This window comes from Catharus ustulatus, chromosome 4, assembly GCF_009819885.2.
Source record: "Catharus ustulatus isolate bCatUst1 chromosome 4, bCatUst1.pri.v2, whole genome shotgun sequence".
NCBI lineage: Eukaryota > Metazoa > Chordata > Aves > Passeriformes > Turdidae > Catharus > Catharus ustulatus.
The window spans coordinates 3,410,969-3,433,977 of NC_046224.1; the positions used below are offsets into that span (position 1 = coordinate 3,410,969).

Consider the following 23,009-nt stretch of genomic DNA (forward strand, 5'->3'; position numbering starts at 1 on the left):
GGGGAAGCAGGAGTTCTCAGGGGACTGCTCTGATGTCCCAGAAAACAAAATCCATGTAGCTATTTTTATTTGGTGCCTCATTTCTTCTGTCCTCAGGCTTTCTTCGTTATCTTCACTGCCATAACCAGAACTGCTCTTTGGATTGCTTCAAGTTTTCCTTGAGATAAGCTGTGCTGACAGCAGGAGTCCCAACTCAGAGTTGGTATTTACTCACTGGACTTGCACCTGGCTGCATCTTGGCACACAGGAGCTTTGCAAATCGGTTTCTGGAGTGTTGCTTCCCAACACAGCAGGATTTGGTTTGCATTGTTTATCCAAATCCTACATTAAAATCATCAACAAGACAATAAGGCAGGCACACAACGATCTCCACTTTGGATTACTTCCATTGCTGCTATCTCAAAGGAATGCTTTCTAATTCGGTGAACTCACTCTTCAATTAATCAAAGTTAACCAAATTAATCAAATCAAGGAGGGCTGGGGTTTTTATTTTCAAAGCACTTCTTGATGTACATATCCTCCTATCTGTAAATCCGAAATCTGGATAAAGTATTGTACTGAGTCAAGAACTAATCCATCTTTTAAAATGCTTAAAACAAGGGAAAAGTTTTGAGGGTGGTGAAGCACTGGCACAGGTTGCCCAGGGAAGCTGCGTATGTCCCATACCTAAAGTGTCCCAGTCCAGATTTGATGGGGCTTGGAGCAACCTGCAATAGTGGAAAGTGTTCCTGCCCATGGCAGGGGGGGTTGGAATGAGATGATTTTTAAAGGTCCTTTCCAGTCCAAACTAGTCTATGAGTCTACGAAAAATTCAACTTTTTTCAAACTTGGGTTTTCTTTTTTTAAAAAAGTTCATCTTATAGGGTCAACTTGATCAACTAGGGTCTTCCAAACCACAGGAATTCAGCAGAGCTTCCTCATCCATCAGGGCAGAACTGCAGTGGGCTTTAACTTTCCCTCAATTTCTTAGATTGGGAATTGTACCTCCATCAAAAATTAAAGTCTTCCATTCTCTCAGCAAGAGCTCAGTGACTTGAGGACACCCCAGCAGTACAAGGATGTAATTTCTGCCAGTAGTTTTCCTACAGCTTGCTCAGGATGAGTCTCTGAGATCTCTCAAGGAGTTAACTGGACAGAGCAGTGAAACAAATCATGGCTTTGGCTCAGCCCTCCTGTTTCCAGCCCTTCACGCCACTGTTTTCTCCGCTCTTGACACTCTGCCCAAAGAACTCGTTCTGCAGAGAACAGAGCGAACCAAACTACTCCAGGAATTGCAGTTATCACAGCAAACAGAGCCGTAGCCATGCTGTGAGATTCCAAAGTGACATGACAGGAGGTGCTTTATTCTGACCAAAGCTTCTGTTTACTTGGGTAACAGTGAAGGATCAGATGTAATAAGAGACACAAAATGATCCCAGGAGGCATTGGTTTAAAACCACTGATGTTGACAGATGTTTTAAATATGGGCTTGAGGCATTGGACACTGGTCATTATAAATAACCTCTCAAATGTCTGGGTAGTGGCACTTTGCATATTGAAAAGAGCCTGCAATGTTGATAGGAACTATAATATTTGATATAAAACCCAGTAGAAACTAAGAGTAATTATCAAAGGGAACATCATGTAATTCCTCCGACACACAATACTCACCAAGAGTCGTGAAATCCGAGCCAGACTTAAATAATGCTGAGGCAAGAAGCTGAAACTGCAGAAGAGGAGGTAAAGGGACAAAGAAAGAAAAAAGTGTTATTAACCACACAGGCAAAAAACCCCAAAGGATTCACAGAAGTACAAGTAGCTTTAGAGTTGCTGTGTTTTCTCTACCCAATCCTCATAACTCCTGTGCCAGACACATGAATAACAGCAGCAGGCACTTTCACATGAGCACTACAATTTGTCACCTTGGCACAAGTTAGATGGCTTTTCCTAGAACTAGAGCAGTGTTGATGCAATGAAAGGTATTTGACTGAGAGCTCTAAAAATCTAATTTTTTACATATAATTTTTTGCCTCTTTGGCAGAAGGTAGAGTCCCTTCCATACAATAACATTCCCAGGGATTAACATGGTACAGGAATTAGATGGCACAAAAAAAGGGTAACTGCTGGAGTGAGCATGAACTGCTTGAACACAGAGAAAGCTCTGCCCAGGGAAGCTGTGGATGCCCCAATCCCAGCAGTTCAGGGCCAGGTAGGACTGAGCAGTCTGATCTAAAAGGTGGCATCCCTGCCCATGGCAGGGGGTTTGGAACTCAATGATCCTTAAGCTCCCATCCAATCCAAACCATTCTATGATACTAATGACAACAACCCTTCTGAACTGCCAGAGATCTCATATCTCAAACTTAAGGCAATATCTTCTTAACTAAAAATAATTTTTCTTTGTTTGGGAACATCGAGATCATGAATAAAAACATTTTAAATAACACATTCATGATTTTATTCTCCCTTCATGTCACACTGATAGATGGTGACCACAGTGTCTTCCTCTGCTCCTGACTGCTGTTTCCAGTTACCCAAGGAACAGCAAAGCTTAGTGCTTTGTCATGCTCCTGCAAAGAAAGAGTTGATTCCTTAAAGCCTTGGAATCTTGTGTCTCCTGCCTGTGTGTCTTTTCAGCACACAGCCTGAAGGATAAGAAGTGAGGAAAAAACAGAAGAGAAGCAAATATATTCAGGGAAAGAGTGGAAAGAACAGCCAGGCATTACATATCCATCAGTTTAATTTCAATTTCAAGAAAAATGGGAACACAGACAATTTGTAGGCATGTAGGAGTGGAGAAGGTGATGAGTAGCAGCCAACGTGAATTTGGCAACAACAAGTTGTAGCATATCAATCTGATTTCTCCTCTGAGGCAGAAGGCCCTAGGGATGGGATTTGGCAATAGACCTTGTCCATTCTGACTTTCATAGGAATTTTAACACTTTTATATGATATTTAAGGCACATTGTCAAGGCATCACTTAGATTAAGCCAACAGGGAAAGGCAAACAGGTCAAATAACTTTACTGTGGGAGGCCATCAATGGTTTGACATCAAAATGGGGCCTTGAATCAGGAGTGATTCATCTGTGCCCCAGGGTCAGTATCACCCTGAGTTTTCAGTGATAACCTGCTTGGCAGAACAGGGCAGGATCACCAGACCTTACACCACACTCAGACTGACTGCCAGCATGGAACAGACAGCCTTCCAACTGTTTTTCCACTTAATCCAAATTATAATGATGGATTGAGGTGCATTTCACTGGGGCCAAGTGCAAATCAACATAAACAGAAAAAATCAGCAATACAGAACAGGTGCAGAGGCTCTGTGAAAATGCACTTAGGAGCTACAACAAATCAGTATCAGTTATTATAAAACTGACAAATGCATGAAAAGGAGCAGAATCTTTAAATGAAATACTCTTGCTGTCATCAAGGTTTTAAAGTCTCCTCTACAATAAGGCACCCATTTTGGGATGCCCTGTATCAGTTACTGACATATGAGGAAAGCACTAGGAAAAAAAAAAAAAGTGTTCTGAAAACCAAGTTCTATGAAGAAAGCTCAAAGGAGTCAGGGCTCCAGAACCTCCACAGAACAGTGGCCAAGAACAAAACTGCCAGAAGTCACAGATGCAAAAGGCTGCTACAAAAAGTACATCTACAACCAAGTGCAAGAAGCTACCAAAACACTTCAGTGAGATCAGTTTCAATGTGACATAGGGGGAAAAAAAAGGCTAAAATAGGGACTGCAGAGTTCTGTATGCTTTGGGGAGGGTGTGGTGAGAAAGACCCAGGATTGACAAACTGCAGATGAGGGGGAAGGGGGTGTAAAGTGCCCTCCTGAGTGTAAAGCCTGGTTACACAAAATCACTGCAATGCCACAGGAGGATTCCACCCTGAGCCTCATTTGTGAGAGCAGCTTGGCTTCCCAGCAGCCCTGGACTTAAACAGCTGCCCAGCAGAAATAGCTCCAAAAGTTCCAATAAAACCCGTGGCTAAATCCGTGCGGCTTCAGAGCGCAAATGCCACGCTCTGGCCATCCTGCCCTTCCACACAATTGCCTCAGGGCCCTCTGCCAGCTGCCTGGTGGCACACAGGCTGGGATAAAGCACATGCCACGTGCTTCCAGGGGTTCCTGTGCTCCCAAGGTCCTGCTGGGAGCACAAAGCCACACTGGGGCTCAGGTGCCCGAGTAAGAGGCCAGATGAGCAGGGTTCAGCCAGGAACTTGCTGAACTGAGACCAAAACCCTGCTGAAGCAGCCTCTGCCAAGTATTGCAGCCTCCTCTGCACCAGGCATGATGGATTTTCATGGCTATGAGTTCTTTGCAGCTTTGTGGGGAAGAAGGATCTTGTTTCCTTCTCTGCTGATGGCACTGCACTTGAGTTAACCTTGAGGGCCGTTGTTTGTTTGGTTTGTAATTAAATTTGTGTATCAGCTCACACTTGAAAAGCACTTTCTGATGGAGAAGTCGAGCATGTGAGTTAAGAACATCAGTTAAGGACAGTGCTGAGCCTAAGCTGGTTCACTCTGCATTTGTATTATGATCCCAAACCCTACACTGTTCTCTCAAAGGATCTCTACTTAATTCCCAAAGCGTAGGACAGTTACTGCTCATTATCCCATCCCAGCAGATATCCAATGTACTATTTTCTTCACAAAGTTGAAGCTCTGCTCTAAAGAAGGAATTAATTTCTTCATGTACTTTCTTATCATACTAATTGTTATTCTAACAGATGGCACTTCAAACTCTGATTAATTTTGGGTCTATTTGAAACTAACAGTATCTGATTTTTCAAAATATGTAGTGTTATGCAACAGCTTCTGAATTCACAGAAAAGCAAAGCCCTCAAGCAAATCACACCTCAGATCTCTCCCATCAGGCACCAGAATGAAACACCCAATTAATGACCATCTAGGAAAAACAATTTGCTTAATATCACACAGCAACTCTGTTATGGAGGCAAGAGCAGAATTCAATTACCCAGCAGAAGCATCCAACTGCTTCAATCACACCACCACCCATTTTCTTCTGACAATCCCTCTGGCTCACTGGCTTCATCCTTTCCAAATTAAGTCTCCATTCAAAAGGCAGCAGTTCCCTTTGTTATACAATTAACTTCTCTCTGAGAGATCCAACCAACCTTCTGAACACAGGCAGGGGTTCCTTGGAGATAAACAGATCTGGCTAACTAATAAAAGGTTACACTATGTCTATTTTTATCTATCTGCACACCTCTGCCTTTGCACAAACAAGATGATTAAGGGAGAATGAGTAACTCTGGTTTGGGATACCTGGCATACCTGTATGAATCAGACACAACTCCTCCCCTCTGGAATGCCTGTGTTTTAGTGTTCAGATCACAGCATAAACCAGTTCCTCAGCTTGGAGCAGTGCTCTGGGGCTGGTGACTCCCAGCACAGGCTCAAAGAGGCACAGAGAGGCTCAGACCCTTTGAGGACGGAGCTGACACTGAAATTGGGAAGGCTGGATGCTGTTTTTGTAAAGGCTCCTTGGCTCCAAAGCTCTGCTCCTGCAGCACACAGCCTCTGAGGCTTTACAAAGAATCACAGCAGGACACAAAGAAGAGAAACAGGCTTTTCTTAGCTCCTTCCTAGAACTATTTTTCCCATTTGGGCGTCAATTTTCCCAGAAATATCAGTCTAATGCAAATTCAAACAATACTTTTGGGCCCTGCTGGCTTTATCTGTCAAATTTATTAAAGACAAGGTCTTAAGAATGGAAAGTATGAAGCAGCCTTGAACAGGGGCCTCCAGCCTCAGCCTACAGCAAGTCAGGCCTCAGATTGGCCTCCAGGTCCTTGCTCTTTCTCCTACCATGCTCCAAGAAAAACATACTCTGAGTTTTCCTTGTGCTTTGTATCTGTTTTACAACAACCATGGGATAGAGCTTCATCAGTTGTTGAATCTCCATGAACAAAATCATCCTGCTCTCCCATACTTGGAAAGCACTGGACATTTTTTTGGTGTCATCTTGATTTCTACTGCAGCCCATTTAACAGCAGCAAAGCTCTGGGTATGATTACTGCAGTGTTCAAGGAGCATCTTCAGCTTTTGTACATGAACTGCTGATGTTTCTGTGCTTTAACAGCACCTGTTTTTCTCTAAGTACAAAATTTGGAATTCAATTTGATATTTATTTTGACCATCCTTTTATCTTTAAAAGCCTGCTGTTGTAATCTACCACCAAATTCACATCTGTGTGTGAAACAGAAGAACAGCCAGGCCAGCAGAAAATTTTGCACCAGCAAATAACCCTTTTATACATCTTTCTATCTGTTAAATCATGGGCAAAATTCCACATTTTCTAGGGACTTACTCTCCTTTTCCTACAGTGTCAGGGCTATTAACTCACAGCCAGTAAAAAAGATCCACTGATTTGGGAACACTGAACTGACTGAGGAGGTTTAAGTGATGTCAAGCAGAATCACAGTTAAAGAGAACTGGATCTGCATTTGTGGGCAGAGAAATTGCTGGCACACAGCCCTGTGGCTACTAAACAAAGCACCCATGCAATACCTCTTACTTGCAGATACCTATTTCATTTCAGAGTAATAAAAAAGGGAAATAAAAATCTAGCCCTCTTAGCATCCCTAAAATTCACAGCACCAGAATGAAAATCTTCGGGTATGTTCCTACTATCAATCATTCATGCTACTTTAAACAAAATCGGTTCCTAATGCCAAAGTAAGTTTCAAGAACAGTCTGTTTGTTTTCCTTGGCATCCAACTGCAAACAGCTGAACAGACTTGCCTAACTAAGTTAGAAGGAATTACTTCTATTACAAAGCAAGCAAGCCTCACCGCAAGGGGAAATTCTGCTTGTAATGGTATATAACACCACCCAGATCTCCATCCATAAAACATGAAGCCATACAGGCCAGTCTCCAGAATTATTGCACAAAGTTGGGGATAAAACTGTTCAGCCTGGTCCTTCCCAAATTTAACAGTTACCCTGAAAGGAGGGAAAACAAACAGGAATTGATTCCCTAAAGTTCTAAGAAGCCTTACAGCATTCAATGGCTGCAGCCAACCACATCTATCACCTTTGCTATTAATCGAGATACAAATCAAATAAAGGCAGGGTATGGAGGTGTCTGGGCTGAGAGACACAATCAAACTGGTGCTTGAAATTCGATATGGAATCCAAAATGCCTGCGTCAGTCCTTTGGAAAGCACAGGAGCCATTTGGAGATGCCATGCCAGAGCAAAAAGCCAACTCGATGTGATAACCGGAAGGTAAATTGACGTCAACTGGAAATGCACCCAGTCAGTACCAGCCCAGCAGCTGGCTCTGTGCCACAGCCCTGGCAGATCTGTGCCAGTGGAAAAAAAAGCTTTGGAAGTTAAAGCTTTATGACCAGCACAATGAATAATAATTTAAAAAAAAAAACAACCAAAAACAAAAAACGCGAACAAAAGCGTCCCAGAAGCTGTTAAATGAATTTTTTGGAGATGGCTGGAATGGATGGAAGCTTTAATTCTGCTGAATGGTGTGTGCTGATCTGACGGCCCAGCACAACAGACACAAGCTATTGGATTTTGTTTGGATCAGACATTAGGCCTGCAGAGAAAGAATCCACAATGCATTCACTCAGCTGGATTGAGCTATGTAAGCTCATTCGCTGGATCATTAATGTTCACAACACCAGTATGCTCTCTGAAAAGGGGTAATTCCTTTTTTCAAACATTTCATTTTATTTCTACCTGGCATGATACAGCTTCTACATGCCCCCAAACTCTCAAAGGAGCCCATGCAGTCATGTAAATTCTCCATTCCTACAATGTGGACAAGCTGAACACTGAACTGGGAAAAGGAAAAGCAGGATATTAAAGGCTTTGCTGTGCCAGATGTGCCCAGTGTGCAGCTTCTGCAGCACCTCCTTCGCTCTGTGGGCGACAGGAGGCAGCAGCAACTAGGAAAGGAGCTTGCTCATCACATCACAGATGTTTGCTGTTCAGGGAATAATAAAAAGGCCCAGCCAGCCATGAGATGCAGGATCTCTTTAGGAATAACTGGCTGAGGAGAGAGAGGCTACCAGCACACAGGTGTGACAGGGAGAAAAAAGGAGATCAAAGAACACAGGACACATTTTACAGGAGTGGGAGGGAGCAGAAAGGGAAAAGAAAGCATCAGAATGAGGGCTTGTACAGGAAGAAAAAGCCTTGAATTCTGGGTTCAGTTTTGCCCTCTCACAAGGAAGTCACTGAGGGGATGGAGTGTGTCCAGGGAGAGGAATTGAGCTGGGAAGGGTCTGAAGCACCAGGAGAGGCTGAGGGAGCTGGGAAAGGGGCTCAGCCTGGACAAAAGGAGGCTCCTGGTTCTGCACAACACCCTGACACGAGGGGACAGCCAAGGGGGTCACTCCCAAGCAGTAAAACACAGCACAAAAGGAAATGGCCTCAAGTTAAGACTGGGTATCAGGAAAAAATTCACCAGAAGGGTCGTCCTGGCACAGGCTGCCTAGGGAAGTGTAATCCCCATCCCTGGAGGTATTTAAAAGCCATAGAGATGTGGCACCTGGTTTAGTGGTGGCCTTGGCAGTGCTGGGGCAATGGTTGCACTTGATGACCTTAAAGGTCTTTTCCAACCTCAAAGACTCTGGAAATGCACCCACACTGGGAAGATGGCACATAGTGGGAAAAAAAATAAAAATCTCCTTTAAGAAAAGCAGGATCATCTATTGTATTTCCTAGAAATAACTACAAAGGATGTGAAACTAGATATGGAACAATTTGAACAAGAAACCATTTACAGAGAACAGAGAGTCACAGCACTTAAAATGTTCTGTTGAATCACATGTTTACAAAGGCTGATTAGAATTTATGACGAATGTGATCCCTTCCAAGATCCTGATAAGGGTAAACTTTTTTCCTAATTCTAACCCTGCAATTCCATCCTGTGCACACACAAGAAGCATATTCTCCCCCAAGACCTTTCAGTGTCTGTGTAATCTTTTCTTTAGCTAAAGTAGCAAGTTAAAGCCACCAGATTAAGAGATTTAATCCAGGGACTCAGCATGGAATAGAACTGCCCCTCCTCCTATCATGATTTATAAAAGGAGCTGTCAAATCCCTTTCCAAGTCATTAAGCAAAGAAGACAGCAAGAACCCCAGACTTTTCCTTATCTACCCATCAGGAGCTAGCATATCTTAACTGGCTGCCCCAAATTCCATCTGGAAATGAAGCCAGAGTCAAATCAACCACCTCATCTGCCACTTCTCACTATTTCTTTAATCCGTTTTGTAAAGTGACACGCACTGAGGTACTGGAATCAACACAGGAAATGGGAACAAATTCCTGGAATAAATAAAGAAGATGCCTACTGGATAAAATCAAAAGGCAAAGGAGATAAGAGTAGCAAGCAATGTATAGGTATAAACTACATCCAGAAATACTGATCACCTTTGGAAAAGTTTTCCCTCCCCAGAAATGCTGAATATTGAGAAGCCTGAGCACGAGTTTCTACTCCCTTTCTACTGCACAACCAACTACAGACTGGTGACATTTCAGAGAGTTTACATTTCAATTAAAGCTCCCAAAATATACACCAGCACACTGGAATTAAAACAAAGGCTTAGTCTTCACTCCTAGGAGTACAAAAGCTATTTTATCTGGACCTGCAGTTGTTAAATGACTGTTTCCAAAACAGTGTGACTTAAGTGCAGAGAAATACATGACACAGCAAACTGCCTGGCACCTGCAGAACTTTTATAAACTGAATAAACCCCAGGTTTAAGAGGCTCAAAACTTTCAATGAGAACACAGTTTAAATTTCTTTAGGACAAGGATTGCTGTTCCTCACCTCCTTTGTCTCCTCAGGGTCCGAGTGATCCACAGTTACATATAAATCATTCTGCAGGTACTTCAGTGCACTGAGAGGGTCAGTCTGAGCTTTCTCTTCAAACCTGCAGAGGAGAGACAGAAAACTTGAGCACAGCCATTTCCTTCAGGACTAAGTAATACTGGTTCAACAGAGAGCAAACTCCATTTAACAAACCCAGTATTTCCAAGGAAAACCACATTAATGACAGCTGAGCCTTGTGGTTGCTGGAATTTCAAGCCAGACTGAAACATGGAAGAGGATTTTTTTGGGGTGTCCAGGAGTGTAAAAGGGCAAAGTATTTATTTATTCTTACTAAAATTATTCAAAAGCTTATGCACAGAAACTTAATACATAAAATATTGAGTACAGCTTGTTTTCCACAAATGAAGTAAGCTGTGAGTAGCACAGGCAAGCCTTGAGCACTTTAGTCCCTGGGATATTAACATCCCACCTTTGGAAAGAGTACAGATCCATAAAAATCCTGTGCACCACCACCATTATTTCTTCATTTTCTTTTAATGAACAGGAACTGCAACTTCTGTGAATTCCCTCAAGCAGTGAAGAGAGCCCTCAGGAAATGATTTTGGGCTCAGCATCCTCAGTGAGCACAGCTACTTCCCTGCAGCACTGTTTTGGTTGCAAAAGCCTAGAAAGGATGAGGTTTAAAATCATCTTTTTCCTCACCTCACCTACCCACTGGGTGCAGCATCACACTGTTTCTCATCTTCTCATATTGTTATTTTTTTATTTGGGTCATCTACCTGGCTATTTATACCACAGTGGACATGTGTAGCCTGAATCTTGAAACTGCCTCAAGATGTCAGGGACTGAGCAGCACAGGGAGCACAAAGACCTTGTCTGTCACCTGATGCATCTGACAGTTTGGTCACTACACATGGTTTCAAACACTGCCATAGATTTTCTCAGATGACATCAGAGAGCTGAAGTGCTTTAACATGAGTGGAACCACTGCCACCTTGCTCTTCTCCACCTGCCCTGTTTGGCTGACTGGTGCTGAGCAAGTTCACAGGAGAAAGAGGAGCCCAGCTGATGCTGTGGGTTTGCTGTGGCAAGGCCAGCAGCTGTTCTGGTACCCAGGGCTTGGGGAGTGCAGGTCAAGGGCAGCCAGTGACTCCACAGCAATTCAGCTCCATCCCTCCATCCCTGGCTGCTCAGCTTTGACTCCCTCACAGATCCCAAAAACGGGAGCCTGGTGCACAAACCCCAAATTTCTGCCAGATAACACACAGCAACATTTCCTTCAAGTGCAATTTAAGCAAGTAGAAACAAATAATGCAGAGCTGTCTCTGGAGGCTGCACAGCTGCATTTCCATACCACATCTGGGTTTAATAAGCATCCCAGATAACTGGGAAGGCCTTTATTCCTTCTTGTAGGTATTCACATCTACTGTGCAGCTAATCTCAGAGTCTCAACCCAGCCACAGTGGCTGTGAGTTGAGTACAGCAATTTGCTTGCTGCCTCAGAAATAAAATACCATCAGGAAAACCTGACCTTCCAACTCTTGGCAGAGCCTGATAACAAAGTATTCTCCCCCAGAATGCAGGGAGAGCTATTTACTGCCTTCAAATGATTTGCTGGGTCCTGAAAGGCTCTCTCACTGCTGCAATTTCTTGACTAAGGCAACACCATAGCTTGATTTTGAAAAGCTGTTGCCCTAAATAAGAAATATAAGGCAGCTTTGAAGCATCCAGAGTGCAAGAAGCACTGCAGTGTAGCTGAATTCTGCCTAAGTGAGCTCTTTCAGGAGTTTCTGAATGAGAAACTCTGATGACCTCACCACAGTTGAGTCTCAGATGTGCAAAGGCATCCAGCCCCCAGACTTCATTAGCATCCTTGCAGGCTGTTACTATCTCCAAGCACAGTGTTTCCAAAACACACTCCATTTCCTTGGGAGGTGACAGCACCAAAACACATGTTGATGAGCAGCAGAGTGAAAAGGGAATCTAAAAATTCCCCATGACTCCCCACACAATAACCAGACTTTTCTAGTTTTAGAATGCCACAGGCAAAATGAATCAAATTAATTTTATAGTTTAGCCCTGGCCCACTGCTTTTTATTGAAATAGTTTTTAAAAATAATCGAGAAACCTGCAGAACGTTTAGAAGGGACCTTGAAGATCATCTAGTTCCATATAACCAACAAAATGACATTTCACAAAATGGTTTATGAGGGATTTGAGTCATAACAACTTGAAAAAAAACCACACCTAGAAAAGAAAATTGCAAACCACCTTTACTTCTTTACCTGTGCTTTCTGATGAGGTATTTGCAGTGTCTTAGCAGGTATTCCTTTGAAGGTCGACAGAGCTTGAGAGACCAGAAATCATCTAATCTCATCTTTGGAGAGCAGGATTTACCAGGATTCCCTCCAAATAAGTAATGAACCTAAGGAAATGAGAAGCAGATCAAAAAAATTGATTGTTTGTGTAAATCCACTGAACAAAGACAATTTACTCTTCAGTAACTTTGCAGAGGTTTATTCTGGTGGGAGAAACTCTGCCCCATTTAGCAAGTTGCTCTAACTTATTGTTAGCCTCACTTTGTCCCCTTGGAGATGAAAAAAGTTCTCTTAAACCATTTACATTTTGAGAAAATAAGAGTTGTAATGTTGGAACATCCCTCTAGCAAATACCTGAGATATTTATAAATAAACATCCAAAAATCATGCAAACTCTTTCTTTAGGAAAAACCTGCGAGAATGATAAATCCTTAAGCACTGACAAAATGAGTTGGAAGTCTAAAGACATCCAAAGTAAAGTGCCAGCAAGCCAGGCCAGCATAATCTAGATTTACAGAGAGAGGCAAATTTCCAGAAGAGTGGAAGTGTCACAAAAGGACTGTTTATTTCTTTGCTATATTTTTCTTCCCATCGTGGGGTAATTTCAGACTCTGAACTGTTGATATTAAACATGCTACAAAGGACCTTCAAATACTGAAGTTTAACAAGTCCAACAGGCTACCTTTCCCCACAGCTTTAAAAATAATCACTCAAAACAATGTATTCTGCATCCCACTGCTGTAGGCTCTCCTTATTTGTATCAGAGGAGTTTAGAAAGGTCATTGGAACAGAGGTTTCTAAAAATAAGACTCTTCAAAACAAGCAGATCAAACAGCTCCTCAGATAAAGCTGGGCAACTGCAATGATTTAGCAACCTTCAGAGGAACTCAGAAAATACTACTCTGTCTCATGGTGCCTTACACTTGCAAGTAAAGGCAGAACAGTGTTTACTTATTTACTGTATCATAACAGTGAGAACAACAAGCAATGCAATTTCTCCATACAGAATCTGCACCCATTCCTCTTTAAAATCCCTCTTATTGTCAAGTTTTGGGCTAGTTGGGTTTCCCAAATTTGATGAACATCCCACAGAATGCAAGACTAAAATATGTTTTTCTTTAACTCAGACTGTTTCAGACTAGGGAGAATTTTTAGAAAATTCCATGAAAAGATCAGTAAACTTGCCACAGTAATTTAAATTCATGAGTTAATGAATTTATGAACCTAATCTGTGGATTTGTGCTTTATTGGTTAATATGCACAAAGCCAGCCCCAAGTTTACTGAGCTGTCAAACAGACTTAAAATTTGGTTTAGAGTATTTAAGTAAGAATTTGTCTATTGGAGGATGACAGTGCTGAAGAATGACAGTTTATTCTGAATGCAGGGCAAAGTCAGACACCTTTGATTCAGAGGATTCTTAACTGTGATTGGTTCAATCAAACACAGCTTTTCCTAGAAATTTTGCTAACTATCTGCTCTCATTTAGTCACCAACAGGTAAGATTAATAAGGATAATGAATGAAGCTTTGTGGGTTCTGAAGTGTGAGAACACACATTTACTTCATATTGACATAAAAAGCATTTCAGCACCTTATTTTAAAATATGGGAAGTTAAGTGAGAGTTACTCACCATATTAATCCAAACATTCAAAAAGTCTATTTATTGTACCATCTTTAAGGAAATAGCTATTTCTAAAGAACAAAAAGACTGAAAAAAACCCGAAAAAATCCACTTCATACCTTGTGCAACTCATCATAAACCAGCTGATGGGCAAACCTTGGGCAGGGCTCCTCTTCCTGAAGGCTTTTACCTGGATTTTCTTTTGCTGCTTGGTCATTCTTATAGACACAAGACCTGAAATTCAAAGCAGTAAGGAATTATTAGTTGTACTTACAGGAAACATGAGAAGTTGCTTGGAAGGCACAAAGATTTTCTTACTTCTCTCTATTTTGTCCTCTATTATCCCATCCCATTCTTAGTTCTATAAAGAACCCAGGCAGCAATCAGAGATCATTTTGGCTGAAAACAGTGCTTAAGCACAAAACAAACAGGAAAAAGTTCTAGAAAATTATTTGTCATGAGCTTTAGGAATCTCTTCAGACACTACATTATTTGCCTACAGACCTGTCAACAAAAAGTATTTTTTTAATTATGGAAAAAACCATCTTGGACCCAGCAGAGCTTTAGACAACAGATTACAGCAGAGGTGGTATTTCAGTCAGTGATTTCCAAGCAGACTTCAGTTATAACTGAGAATTCACTTTTAGAAAACAGCACTCACACCTTTTGAAGTGATTGACCCCACTTTGAACACAAAATCTCTGCCAGCTCTCTTAAGGAACAATGGCAAGGAGCTAGTGAGTTGAACTCAGTAAACAAACCAGGAGATATTTCCTCAGAATATCCCACCTGGCACAGAGACTTCTCCATCCCCATTCACTCACACCAGCTTCCTCAGTTTCTAAGAACTCTGCTATTAACAACTGACACTGGACTGAATTTGCTGTACAAATCCTGGCCTTGAACCCTTCCTACAGGAAAAGCCTTTCATAACTGCTCACTTCCCCTCATCTCCTCCACCTGGCTCCAATAAAGATGTTCACATGATTTCTCTCCCTCATTTGGATTATTGCCATGATGCCTCTGAAGACAATGGGAAAAAGAGGTGCCTCAAGGGAACTCAGCTGTCCTCCACAACTTTCAACAATTCTGTGGTTAATAGAGGTTACAGAGTTACCTTAGAGACTGCTTTCTAAATAAAGCCAGTGTGGAAGTCAGAACTTTGGACTTACCAGCTGTTCCTCACAATGTCATAAATCCAGAAGGAATTCCTTACGTTCTCCTCCCGCTTCTCCTTGTCCTTACTGAGCCCTGACAGGACGTGGATTTCATTCAGCTCAGGATCAATGGTGGCTCTTTGAGTGAAGCCTGTCATTGGAACTGAGAAAAGAAAATTGAAGTTACACATTATGAGTTTCCTTCCCCCTGCAATTCAGCAGATCATCATACAGAGGCAGCTTCTTTCTTGTCAAAGAAAGTCCAATGAAAATTCTCTTCCTATCTCTGACTCTTGGAAGCAAAAAACAAACCATTCTGAGAGCTGCTGTTTCCTAGGAAAAGATATGGACAGTCATTTGGGAGACTACCAGCTCAGAAATGAGGATTGAGCTGCCTAACATAGAGCTAAATGACCAGATGACCCTTACAAATATGAATGGAGTGATTTTGTTATTATCTCATCTGTAAAAGGAAGCATTGATTCCAAAAAGCTTAATTGCAAAAGCTGGGAAACTCCAAAAAAATTCGAGATGATCTCACAATTCTATACTCACAACCCAGTAGGACAAAGATGTCAAAGAAGTTTTTTGTATTTTCTGAATAGTTGTGGCATAATTACCAAAGTATTCTTCTGATTTAGTAAAATGGTGAAATCCTGCGGATTCCAATACTTTTCATCATAATTCCCCGAAAAAAAGGTCAGCAAATTTGTTTGGCAGTCCTTTTTGTTTGTTGTGTAATTCCCCATTTCCTGTTTCCCTAGGCAACCATCCTTCCAAAATGTATTTGTGAAGGGCACGTGATCTTTGTTTACAGATCCTGTTTGTCTCCTTTCTCTTTCTGGGTCAGTTTACAAAGGCTGGTAAAGGTTCCTGGCCTTCGGTCAAGATTTTGGCATGAAAAATTCTCAGAACTCTTGTATTTTGCAAATTCTTCCTTGCAATTAACTGAATTGCACCCATGGCCTAGAAAACGAGCCCAACATTAATAAAACATTTAATATTGCCGCTGGGGAATACACAAAATGGTATTTTGGAAACCCATCCTGTAACTGGTTTCATTCTCACGCTTCATTCCTTGCATTTGTTAGGCCAGCAGAGCAATAAAGGAATTAAAAAATTCTGAGTAGAATTTGATTTTCTACAATTTTAGCCCCTAGTGAAGAATTTAGCAGCACCACAAAACTTAAGCATTTCTTTAAAAAAAATTAAATGCTTAATTCTCATGTAAATTTAAATAGAAACTGGAATATATTTGGATAACTCATTCTCAGACTCCCTTTGACAAAATCCTTCCTTATGACTTTACAGAAAGAAAAGGCTTTGGAGCCCTCATCAGCATAAACCTGTCTAGTTTGACCTCTAATTATGCCACAAAGTTCAAAAGAAAAATTAATCCAGTTTATAATCAAATGAGTGGTAGAAAAGAGAAAAAAATGAGGGAAAAACAATGACACAACAATGACTACACAACTTGTTTTCATCTGCACACCACAAAGAACTTATTTAAAAAATAAGGCAAATGAGAACTGTGAAAGTCATCCCATAAGGAAATTCAGAACATAAAGATGACTAAGGACTAAAAATTGTTAATTTTTGAAAAATATCGTGCAATGTGCTTGCTTGCATAGGCAGGGACTAAGCTGCTGACCCAAAATTATTAAATTCAAGGCCTGTTTGAGACATTTCTGGCAGGAGAGTCATCTAAATTTGATCAGCAATGCTAATGCACATGGAAAATATCTTTGCAACCCTATCTGCTGCTTTGAACATTTGAGACCACGCTGGGAATATTACAAAAAAAAAAAAACCAAAAAAACCCTGTGCAAATCTTCAGAGCACTAATACCTCATTGAAATGAAAATTATTATAATCATGAGGAACATAGCTGCTCTATTACCATTGATACTCAAAGCATCTGAAACTTGTCTGTGGAAGTCCCATCCCTCCTCCTGAAATGTTGTTAAATAAATTAATTTTGTATCTCGTTTGTGCTCGATTTCCCGAAGCTGAAATTATTATTTAAATAATGAAGGAGGGAAAAGCTGCCAAAGTTCAGTGCTGGTGGTTCTTTCCTCTTGATATTAAGAATAGAATTCATCTGCAGCAACTGCAATCAAACCCAGATTCAAGTCAAGTAATTTCAGGCTTTCCTCAGTTGCAAATCAATCTCTTCTTGAGACTGTTTGAAATGCAGAATGCCTAGGAAAGTATCAGAAATATAAATCCCTACATTTACTAAGGGTCAAAGACAAGGAGTAACTCACATAAACTCTGTGACCTATCTAAGCAACTGTGTAGAAACTGTATTAAAGTAGTGCCTTAGGCAAAAAAAGAGTTGACATCTGGTCTTTTGCAGAGGAGGACAGAATGAGAAAGTTGGATGCAGTGTCATTAAAAAAACACAAATTTGATAAACAAGTCCCTGAAAAATAAATAGACAATAAGACAATATACTACACAGGGAGCAGGAGAAGCTGTGATGTTTTAAACCCAACAGAAACATCAAAAAGATGCTTTCCAAGGAAGTCTGATCCTTGACAGAGCAAAAGGGCTCCATGAAAACCTCAGGACTGAAATACCTCCACTAGGGGGTAAGAGAGGTTCATCATCTGCAAGTGCAGCAGACTGGCAGGAAATGTTGGACAGAATTCAAATGAGAATGGTTGGAGTATTAAAGAGGGACACGGGCTGGAAACGTCAGAAAAACACTTGTGACATTTAGGTAACAAAATGTATGTTGGGAAGGAAATCTAATTCTGCATGGGCAAAATTGAACCTGTAAAAATGGGTCTCTAACAGTGACAGTAATTGATTGCTTAGGACATATCTTTTAAAATTCTAGGAGTTGGGAGAAAAAAGTCAAATAGCAAGGGGTGAGAACCAGATCACTTGCAGATCTGTTATTTGCAATGTGCTAGATCCAAGGGGTGAATGAAGTGGGAGGAAAAGCTCCATGCAAATTCCCTCACTTGTGCTTCCTCACAAGAGATGTAAGATCAGCTTTGGAGCAAATCCCCACCAATTCCACACCTCTCAGAGCACCTCTTGGGTCAGCTGTGGGCAGCCAGCTCCAAGGACAATGCAGTGACTGAGGACTTAGCCCAGGCTGTTTTGAACACTGGCCTGTGGCTATGTGGTATTAACCTGCCTCCTGTGACAATACATCACTTATTGAAGGGGAAAAGCTGTAGAGAGAAATCACTGAACACAACACAATCCCAAAAGTCTAGAAGATGGAGAATGCTTTTCCTGTCCTACTGACTCTTCTTCCCCCTTACTCTCATTAACCAGTCCATGGTAGAGAGGCAGTAACTACCTGAAAATAAGAGATCTGAATTCCTGCTCAGGAACTTAGTATTTTCATTCATTTTTACATAGTAAAAACTAAAAGCTCGTGGCCCCAATATTTAAAAACAATATTCAGCCACACAGGCCTGGAGTTTGCAGCCAGTTCCATAAACAAGCAATAATTCCTGAGCAACCTCTGAGGAGATCTTTGGATCTTTGGATTTCCATTTAAATACAACACATGGGAAAAGCATTTCTCCCAAAGTGACACCTAATCATGGAACAGCCACATTCCCACTACCACAGTCCCTGCTTACAGGACTTTATGGGATCACAGTGATCATTTTAGCCAGTTGAATATTTTTTGGCTTGTATGTGCAAACAGCTACAGTTGTTTCAAGCACAACCTTGGCTGCTGCCAGTATCAAAGCAAGAAAGCAGCTTTTACACAGAGACTGAGCTTGCAAAGCAGAAAACTTAAATTCATGGAGTTCTAGGGTGGTATGGGCTGGAAAGGACCTTAAAGATCATCCAGTCCCACCCTGTGCCACAGGCAGGGACACTTTCCACTATCCCAGGCTGCTCCAAGCCCCATCCAATCTGGCCTTGGACATTTCCAGGGATCCAGAGGTAGCCACAGTTTCTCTGGGCATCCTAAAGTCAAGTTTATGATTACACAGATGTGGTTCTTGTAACTGGACAGCATTTTGGTAATTAAATCTCATCTCTTACATTTGAGGGCAAACTTTAGCAAATTTTTCAACATGCTTCGAAACACAACAATGGCAAAACAATTCTATAAATTTATAGTCTACAAACCATGCCTGAAGGATTCATGAAGGATTAGTAAGAGAATCAAGTTCACTGACAGGATTTTAGTGCCACCTGAGTTATGAAACCCTCAGGACATGTGACTGACAGTCTCATTGCAAGCGTTTTGCAAAAATCTTCCCTCCTTGTGATGCCTCGTGACTACAAAATTGGGAGAAAACTGCATCACATGGATCCTGCTGCTCACCAGAACCTGGCACCTCCCAGTGGATTAACTTTTAAAAAGTGGTAGGGCTGGAAATGATTCCATGCCACTCCTTTAATTCCTATAAAGCGGAAGCAGCACCTCCCCCAGACTTTAATGGAGCAAGTCGTGGTGAGTGATAGCACCAGGCCAGCTGTTGACACAGCAAGATAATGATTATCCTCTTGGATTTTTCCTGATGAGACTGCATCTGGCAGTCTGCCAAGAAGCAGCTAAGGAGACCATCTGAACGGTTTGGTTGTCATGTTGACAAAGCAACAATCCAACGTCCAGTGCTCAGCTGTTTCTGAGATTTTGGGGAAAAAAAAAAGAAAAAAGATCAGTCAGTAAATCTGAATGGAATTCTGAGCTATGACAGCTCTGCAAGGCACCTCAAGGATCTGGTGACTGCCTGTCCCTATCCACACCTTCATAGGTAGAGGAATAGATTTGGAGATTAGTTCAGAGAAGCACCTCACAAGATGAAAAGCACAAGGTCCCTCACAAAACAAAATGCTTCATGGCAAGGGATGTGCTGGCCACAGGCAAGACCTTACCTGAACATAGACACAACATGCCAGGTATCACTAGGAGGTGATGAAAAGGGGAGATTGAGGCTGCCTGTGTGAGCTGGATCCCAGCCGTGCTGAGCCAGCTGTACTATCTGTTTGGATTCATGTTTTAATGACTTTGCCTTGTTTCCCAGGCTGGGCTGTGTCGCCTCTGTCCGTGGTACTTATCCATGAAATTCCCCATCCATCAGGTGCACAGTTCTGTATGTGAAATGGGCACCTGCCCAACAAGAGACTTATCCATGAAATTCCCCATCCATCAGGTGCACAGTTCTGTATGTGAAATAGGCACCTGCCCAACAAGAGACTTATCCATGAAATTCCCCATCCATCAGGTGCACAGTTCTGTGTGTGAAATGGGCACCTGCCCAACAAGAGACCTGGGAGCTTCACAGGTAGCTTAAAAACTAGGCTGAGCTTTAAAAGCTGTAGGCTGCCCTTAAGAACTGCTTCACCACTGTGAGCCACTAGAACTTGTAAGGCTTGGTCACATTTGACTTTGGAAGTTACTTGATCCAGGGGATGTTAAGATGCTCTGCAGAAGGAAATTCTCCCTCCGAGCAGGAGCTCTGACACAGCACCTGAGTCAGGGCCAGAGGGGATTATCACAGGAACCTCCACCACAAGTGCTGCCCTCAGAGCTGAAATGACTGCCCACAATTAGTCATGAATTGTCACTAAGGGCCTCAGGAAAGCTCCCAGTCCAGCCCTTGGGGACAGCTGGGACTGGTGGCATCTCCAGAGCACCTGTAGGCTTCAGATACACATCATTTTTGTTTGTTGGGGGGTGGGGAATTGTTGCTTGAGTGTTGTTTATGTGCTTTTTAAAGCAATTAAAATACAAAACTGCTCTAAAAGTGCATCCATCAACATAAACATTTCTGCATCTCTTCCAAACACAAACTCTAGTCAACAGCACTAAAATTCCTCTAATTTGCACCTCTGCTTTCTTTCTTGACATCCAACACATCACCACAGTTGCATGTCTAAATTTGTTAGAATTACGTCTTTTACTTCAAATTGTGAAAGTCTAAGTGATACTTTCACCCATCATTCCCAAACACATCCAAGGAGTTGGTCATAGCATCAACAGCAGAGGCACAAACAAAAGCAAAGAAATGCTGAACAGCACAAATATCTCAGGAGATGAGAGCAGCAAAACCAACATATCATTACCATGGTTTTACAGCACTGCAACAACTCTGTTACTGATAATGCTTATTATCTATTTCACTATTTTTTAAAAAAATATCCCTACTCCACGAGATATTGAAACAAACGCACAATTAAGTTCTTTTAGAAAGGGTAAAATTCAAAATAGCTCAACTAAGAATAGAACTGAATGCCACATGCGAGCCAGGAACAAAATGTAATCATGGGACTTTATAGGAACATTTAGGTCAGGCATCCTCAACTTGACTCATCACACTGAGCAGCTTAAAACTTCACAGCGACCAGGCAGGCAATCACTTTGTTCAGACACATCAAAATGGTGTATCACTACCTAACAAGAGCACAATAAAGACCTGCTTATTTTGGGGTGAAAATAGTGCTGTCAACATTTGCTGTCTGAATGTAATAAGCATTTTGTTCTCTTCCTGTTAAAATGCAAATTATCCCAGCATTTTCTTTCAAAAGCAATGGAAACGTTCAAATCTGTTTGTTTACTCTCCACACACAGGAGAACAGTAAACCAAAAAAATCTACCCGTGAATTATTTCCAGTGAGTCATTTTCTTATTAAAAAAAATAAATAAAATCTTCTATTCATCCCTTCAGGGCCTGTGGGAATGGGGAGAAGGGCTAAAAATTTACTTCATTTCTCACTAACTTCACTGAACGTTGCAGTTCATGTATGAAAAGCAGAGCTCAGTGTCCTGATTAACTCATTATCTTCAAATCTGAAGTAGACAAAGGTGTCAGCTTAAAGTCACATGTTTTCAAGCATCTGGATATGAAGACATGTAACTTGAAAAGATCAAAATGGCAGAATGCCACTAATTTCCTGGGGAAAAAAAATAAATCAATTCTTTAAAAGCTCTAAGGACAACAAAGGGAGCGTGGGTGTGTGCAGAGCAGCATCAGGCAACGTGCACCTGAAAAAGGAGACTGTCAGCAATGAGCTGGTTCTTTCTTGGAAGCACTTGAGGAAATAAATGACTCCAGAGAATTAGAGCTTGGGTGCTTTTGTTCCTTATTGGCATAACTAAATTAATGAGCACACATTAACTCGTCACCACCAATAATTCACTTCAAAAGTTCAGCAAAATTACTTGCTAAAAGTTAAATCTGATCAAAAGGAGGAGGACAGTCTAAATTCAAGATTAATTACCTTCCTGGGATTTTCAGTAACTGGAAAAAGAGAAGATAGGGACTGAATATACAACATATGAGAAATACTTGTAACTTCTGTCCCATGGTGGTACACAGTGCAACTCAAATTTCAAATTCTGACTTGCAGGATGAAGATCAGGGTATTTGTAACAGGAAAGTGATGTGCTTATACATGCAGAAATGCTTCTTGGGAAGAAAGAAAATTTTTCTCTGTCATTTGAGCAGAAAAGGCATGAAATCAGTTCTTTACGGCTGTGTTACAGGCCTTCTGGGTGTTTTTAAAGACTTCTGTCACACACACAGGATATGCAGCTCCAGTGCTATGAATCACACAGAACTGAAGCCCTGCTCCCTTCCTCTTCTTGTTTTTTTTTGCCCCTTTCTGATATCTATTACAAATATAACAGGACGACAGATTGGTCTCATCTTTTTGGTCAAAAAAACTTCTGTCCCTCTACTCCAATTTTCTGTCTCTGAGCACCATAGCTGCCCTTCTGCAGATTATCTCTACCTTATGGTAATTTTCACTTAGTGAAAACCAGAAAAATAAAAATTTGCTTTCTCCTTTCCAGGTTTAAAGATATTTTTTCCAGCTTTTGTTTCCAGAAAAGCTATTCTTAGTAGTTCTTTTGCTGTGTCTTTTTGTTTTTGTTTTCTTTTGAGGTGCTATGTGGTTTCATGCATCAATTATTTGTATTGTGCTCAAGATGGAGAGTGTCAAATGACAGAAAGGACAGAAGAGCTGGCATAAGTTTAATCTGCACAGTGTGGAAGTTTACCTGGGTATGGAGGGTTAGTTAAGGATGCCAACCTGATCCCACAGGTTGAAGCTGGCCTTTCACCTACATATTTCTCCTTTTACAATATTTGATCTCCCACAGTATGTTTCTCATTG

At 41.4% G+C, this 23,009-nt stretch overlaps 1 protein-coding gene across 1 annotated transcript in view; it reads right to left on the bottom strand.

Annotated features, from left to right (window-relative positions):
* The window catches only part of MKLN1 (muskelin 1), a 100,867-nt gene that overhangs the window by 9,158 nt on the left and 68,700 nt on the right, over nucleotides 1-23,009 (bottom strand). The window contains exons 13-17 of the mRNA XM_033057470.2: nucleotides 14,919-15,066; nucleotides 13,866-13,980; nucleotides 12,092-12,231; nucleotides 9,804-9,906; nucleotides 1,651-1,705 (exon numbers count right to left, since the gene is read on the bottom strand). Of these exons, the coding sequence (XP_032913361.1) occupies nucleotides 1,651-1,705; nucleotides 9,804-9,906; nucleotides 12,092-12,231; nucleotides 13,866-13,980; nucleotides 14,919-15,066 (561 nt within the window). The remainder of the gene's footprint in view (nucleotides 1-1,650; nucleotides 1,706-9,803; nucleotides 9,907-12,091; nucleotides 12,232-13,865; nucleotides 13,981-14,918; nucleotides 15,067-23,009) is intronic.